The sequence below is a fragment of the Chiloscyllium plagiosum genome, chromosome 23, assembly GCF_004010195.1.
Source record: "Chiloscyllium plagiosum isolate BGI_BamShark_2017 chromosome 23, ASM401019v2, whole genome shotgun sequence".
NCBI classification, from domain to species: Eukaryota; Metazoa; Chordata; class Chondrichthyes; order Orectolobiformes; family Hemiscylliidae; genus Chiloscyllium; species Chiloscyllium plagiosum.
In genome coordinates, this window is record NC_057732.1 from 17,973,891 (window position 1) to 17,979,890 (window position 6,000).

Sequence of the window (6,000 nt, forward strand, 5' to 3'; positions counted from 1 at the left end):
GGATTAGTGCATCAGGTTTCACATCACCATTATAGGTGAGACTATTTGTAAACTGAAGCTATGCAAAATTTAACTTGCCGCCTTTCTAATTCAATGGAAGGCGGGACATTTTACGTAATTAGTTTAATTTCTTATTGAATCATATGCTTGTCATTTTCAATTACTTATATACTCATTATTATCCCTTTTTAAGATTAGCAAGAATCTTCCAGCACAACATTACCCATTAAGTCTCTATTCAAACAGCCATAATAAACCTTTCACAACTTAGCTTGGTATGCTATGAATAACTAAAAAGCAAATTTCCCTTTAAAACATTCCCATTCCCCAGAAAACAAACTAAAGCAGACTTTTATAAATATGGTTAGCAAATTAGTATAATACTTAGACTTCACAAAATTAAATTTAAAAAAAAGTGTTTTGTAGATAAGTTTAATATGCTATTAGTTTTGAGGTATTTTGTAAGGAAGCAATCCTTTGCTCACAATTCATCCTGCTCCAATCTTTCTGGTGACTATCAACTGATACAATTTCTAACACAAAATCAGAGAACACCCTATTCAGTACACACTTACTCACTATCACCTCTTTTTTAAAGCTAATAACTCTGAAAGCCATACCTGTAGGATATTATTTCCTTAAGATGGTTAGAAAGTAGTTTCCCTCCTACATTAATCCTAGGGAGAAAAGAATACAATTAAGTTATTTTGTGTTTTCCATTGGCAGTAATATATCCAACATAACCACATTCAGTCATTCCACTACAAATGCTCAGTAGCGACAGTGTGTACAATCTACAAGATTGTAGAAATTCACCGAACATTCAGAGGGTCAATGTTGGAATTCAACTAACCAAAAGCAGGCATCTTACCAACATTTAGACCTAGCTATTCCCCATCAAATTCAGCAAGTCCTACCCTATCGTGCTAGGGCTTGCTAGGTAGACTAGAAACAAACAAGCAAAAAGAAATCGCAGCCACAATTGACAAAGGTTAATGGCACCATAAAGCAAACGTATCTCGAAGTAGTAGCCCATGAAAATGCAAATACTCTCTTGCAATGCATTTATATGCTTAGTAGAAATAGCACCAGTAATGACAATGCTAAATTTTACCCTTTCAACATGTCTATTGACCCTCAAGTTCCATCAATAAGCCAAAATGGCAGGTCAACCACAAATATCGCTGATTGACATGCTGGATTATAGTCTGGATAAATGATGGCCTTTGTTTCAATCTCTCAGTAGCCCAAGAAAATAATTTTGAAGTCACCACAATCCCAGTGGACCCACTCACCTCTCTCTTCCCGCTCCTGAGAAGATACACAATAGTTACTAGCTATATTTCTGTGCATTTTTGTGGGCGGCACGGTGGCCCAGTGGTTAGCACTGCTGCCTCACAGCGCCAGAGACCCGGGTTCAATTCCCGCCTCAGGCGACTGACTGTGTGGAGTTTGCACGTTCTCCCCGTGTCTGCGTGGGTTTCCTCGATGTAGGGGTAGGGGTATGGGTGGGTTGCGCTTCGGCGGGGTGGTGTGGACTTGTTGGGCCGAAGGGCCTGTTTCCACACTGTATGTAATCTAATCTAATTTTTAAATACCTGAGAAACCAATTAATATGGAAAGAAAATCATATTATGCAATAACCTTCAGCATTGACTTTACTGAAATGAAAACGATTTAAAGTTTTAACAATGTCACTGAGCAGCACAAATATAAATACAGATTTACTATTCTGATTTACCTGCAAATACCTTCATTCATCTTTTTTCCTTGACAGTAAGGAACAATGTGTGTGAAAGAGTAACCACTATCCACCACAAGGCAGCACAGTTCAGATTTATTTTCTTCAAAATACTTGTAAGCACTGAGTGACCCAGCTGAAAAATACATTCAAAATATCAAAATCATATTACTAGTTTTAAAATTGTATCAAATAATCTATTACTGAGACTAACTGACCCTGTTAGAGAAACAAAAGCAAGTATAAATGGTCACCATTTGTCCTGTAGACTGCTTGAAATTGGTATTCTTCAAATAAAATTTCATTCATTGATTCTTGAATGGAGTTAAAATTGAAATATGGTTCAGTGATGATTATATTGGTTTCAGGAAAGTCCACCTGCAAAGAAATTTTAAAATATTTAAATATGACCTGACAAATCTCTATTTGTTGTTTAAATCACGTGAAGAACAGTCTCTGAAATTAGCTCTGATTTAAATGTTTGAAAACCTGTCAAGAATGGGAGAGAGAAAAACACTATTGTAACACAATGGTTGTTACAGTAAAAATTAATGCAGTCACCTTACTGAGTCGATAGCTGTCAAGAGAGCAATAGAAGAACTAGGCACCGGACTAGCTGTAGACTAACACCGGATTAACATGGACACAGCTGTAGAAATCAGCTTTATAAATTTGGTTCTCTATTCTGAAAATATTGTGGTGTTGTAAGTATACAACTAGAAGTTCAAAGATAGATACAACTAACTTGAAAAAAAAAATCTCTCTAAGATCGCATCCCACTGCCCCAGGAGACTTCACTGATATTTAGAAGTTACATTTATGTATCCCCTTCACAACTGCAGGATACCAGTTACATACTTTTGAAGTTTAGTCAATTTCTGATCAAAGTTAAATGTCTGTATTGCTCTTAATGAACAATAATAGTTGGACTGTGCTTCAAGAATATAGAGATACATGGCATGTTAAGGGGTGAATAAAATAAAAGCAAATAGAGTCACAGAGATGTACAGCAGAGAAACAGACCCTTTGGGGCCGACAAGCCTGTTTCCATACTGTAGGGATTCTATGATACTTTAGATTAGATTAGATTAGATTACAGTGTGGAAACAGGCCCTTCGACCCAACAAGTCCACACCGACCCGCCTAATCTAGGATTCTGCAATATTAAATAAAGCAATATTAAAATTACTTTCCTCAATCTTTATAAGTGAAAAATACAGGTGATCAGGGACTTTGGAGATGAGAAATGAGATCCAGGGGCAGTTTGTATGGAGTGTTCTGAGAGGCAGGGTGGTGACTACAGACTTGAGGAGGAGGAAGACTATACTTGAGAAGAATACAGTGTACAATATCAGTGCATGGCACATCATCCTTCCTCATTGCTATTAGCTTCTCTGCAACATTTTATAATTGTTTTTCATTAATTCAAATCATCCCGTTCCTACTATTCCTACCTTGCTAAGTTCCTCTAGCGATACAACACTGCAAGAATTTTATAATACTCTAACATTGGTCTCTTGTACATCCTTCACTCACTTCACCTCACCACTAATTACCATACCATCAGCCATAACTCTCCAGCGCTCTATTTAAATCTACGTGCCTTTCCACTTTTACAACCTCCTTTTAACATACCATTGACCAAGTTTTAAGTCCCTGAATATTAATGGTTCTTTTAGATTGGTGACAAGTTTTGTCTGACTTGGGCTCCTGTGAAACACATTGGGAAATTTTCCTACGTTAGAAGCATTACATTAAGGCAGACTATTGTTGCTGTTGCATGTCTTTGAGGATCTGAAGGAATACAAAGATTCTTGTACATGACAGATTAGCAACTCTTTATTAAATAAGACAGCTGAATGTGGTCAAGCAAGAGACTTTTACATTTCAAAGATGGAATCTCAGATGCCACCAGGGCACTCACTGGTATTGACTGTTACTTGGAAAACACAGTGTGGAAGAATCAAAAGTTAGGTTCACAAAGTAAGAATCACCACAATATGCAAATCATGACCAAGCACCTACCTTGTACATTTCTTTGCCAAACAGGTGATCCCATACTTGCCTCTGTACATCCCAATTCACCAAGTAGCCCTTAAAGTGGGAAATCATAAGATAATACAATGTAAACTGTGCATGCAGTGATGAAAAAAAAACAGCATTTCTGGACATTGAAGTCAGAAGTTGCCTTTTCATACTCCAAAATTTTACACAACCCAATATGGTCAGTAAAATAGTTGAGGCAAATTTTATTCAGATCAAAGAGAGAAAAAAGAAAGTGAATTAAATAAACATTGTGTAATGATTATATATTTTATCAATGACAGCCAAAAGGAAGACCTCCTGGCTTATTAAGAACATACCAGCTCTCTGCAGGAACAACTTAGCTTGTCCCATTTTTCTTCTCTTTGCACAAAATCATGGAATCCCAACAATGCTGATAGAAGTCATTCGGCGAATGAGTCGGCACAGACCCTCCAAAGAAAATACCGCTAAGACTCAGCAAATACCTGCAAACCCACATTTGCCTTGGCTAATCTATGTAGGAGGAGAAAGTGAGGACTGCAGATGCTGGAGATCAGAGCTGAAAATGTGTTGCTGGAAAAGCGCAGCAGGTCAGGCAGCATCCAAGGAACAGGAGAATCGACGTTTCGGGCATAAGCCCTTCTTCAGGAAAATGTTTCCTGAAGAAGGGCTTATGCCCGAAACGTCGATTAATCTATGTAGCTTGCACATCCCTGGACACTAAGGACAGTTTAGCATGGCCAATCCACATAACCTACACATGGGAGGAAACCAGAACACCCAAAAACTCTCACAGACATGGGGAGAAGGTGCAAACTCCACATAGGCACTCCCAAGATGGACACAAGGAGGTTTGACAGAGTATGAATTGAATAAGATGAAGGGCCTGTTCTGCATACATTCAACATGATAAATAAGTCATCAACAGCTGGCTTTCGTTGATTCAGGTTTACTATGCCTGAAAAAAGGGCCTTGGCACATTGACTGACAATGCTTCAATCTGATCAGTTTTTTTGGCAGTTTAAATCAGTGGTGGTTTCTGATTCCCATCCACTCTCAGGGCCAGGGGAAGGGGTAAGGTCCCAGGTTTACCTGAGACAGAGTAGAAATTAAACCTACCATGTGTTTAGCAAAATTCTGAGCTACACAACTCATTATCTAAATCCCATTTTTGATAGAGCATCAGGCATTTGGAAATTAAAATATAAAGTTCGGACTGTTGTAAGTGTACCTTGCCTTTCAGAAGACTCAACTTTAAGGACTCCACATACTGTGTGCATACAATGTTAAAATCCTACCTGCCAGTTAGTCTGTTGTGTTTGAAAGTTGCAGACAGAAAATTTGGGTTGTTGCAATGTCTGCTTTTTAACCTATGACATTTTTCCTGTTTTAAATATACTAACTCAGAGTTAATCAATCCCTGATGAGAGTGTGAAGGTTAGACTGTTATCATTACCTTGAAATACATTACATTTACATGCTTAAATTCTGATGTTGCATTACCACATTCTCAATAACTAGAGGAATGTTACTCTGCCCAGTTACCAGTACTAAATCTCCACCTGAGTCCAGTAAAGTTTTCCATCTCTGGAAAAGCTAACTCAATCACTGCAGTTACCAGTAGCACCCTCCACCCCTTCCCAGGTTCGTCCTCATTCAGGCACACAGGAACACAATGCTACAGCAAGGCTTACTGCAATCTTACACATTAACAATCCCACCTCAGTATAATTAAGCCAGGCACCCACCTTCTGGAAGGGGAGGATGTAATACAGGCCAGAGGGATCCTTGATCTCATCGATCTGGTTGGAGGTGAAGGTTTTGAGACGTGCAGTCCTGGACCGGAACTGGCAGTTGGGCAAAACACTGCAGGAGGAAAAGGGAGATGTGATCAGAATGTGTTGGGCCTTTCAGCAGAGGAGATTAATGGAGCTGGAGTCCGTGTTCCCTCCCCATCCGCTAGGTAAAAACAATGACTGCAGATGCTGGAAACCAGATTCTGGATTAGTGGTGCTGGAAGAGCACAGCAGTTCAGGCAGCCTCCCCATCCGCTACCCACTCACCTCCAAAACTCAGCCCTCCAACGCTGACCCCACCTGTATCTTCACTGTCATCCTCACCATCATGGCGAAAGTGAGCAGTCAAGATTAGAGTGGTGCCGGAAAAGCATAGCAGGTCAGGCAGCATCCAAGGAGCAGGAACATCAACGTTGCGGGCAAAAGCCCTTCATCAGG

General features: G+C 39.4%; 1 protein-coding gene across 1 annotated transcript in view; it reads right to left on the reverse strand.

Annotated features, from left to right (window-relative positions):
* Positions 1-6,000, reverse strand: part of actr6 (actin related protein 6) — a 28,245-nt gene that overhangs the window by 21,865 nt on the left and 380 nt on the right. Inside the window, exons 2-6 of the mRNA XM_043713616.1 lie at positions 5,515-5,632; positions 3,767-3,835; positions 1,996-2,119; positions 1,742-1,877; positions 621-677 (exon numbers count right to left, since the gene is read on the reverse strand). Coding sequence (XP_043569551.1) covers positions 621-677; positions 1,742-1,877; positions 1,996-2,119; positions 3,767-3,835; positions 5,515-5,632 — 504 coding nt within the window. The remainder of the gene's footprint in view (positions 1-620; positions 678-1,741; positions 1,878-1,995; positions 2,120-3,766; positions 3,836-5,514; positions 5,633-6,000) is intronic.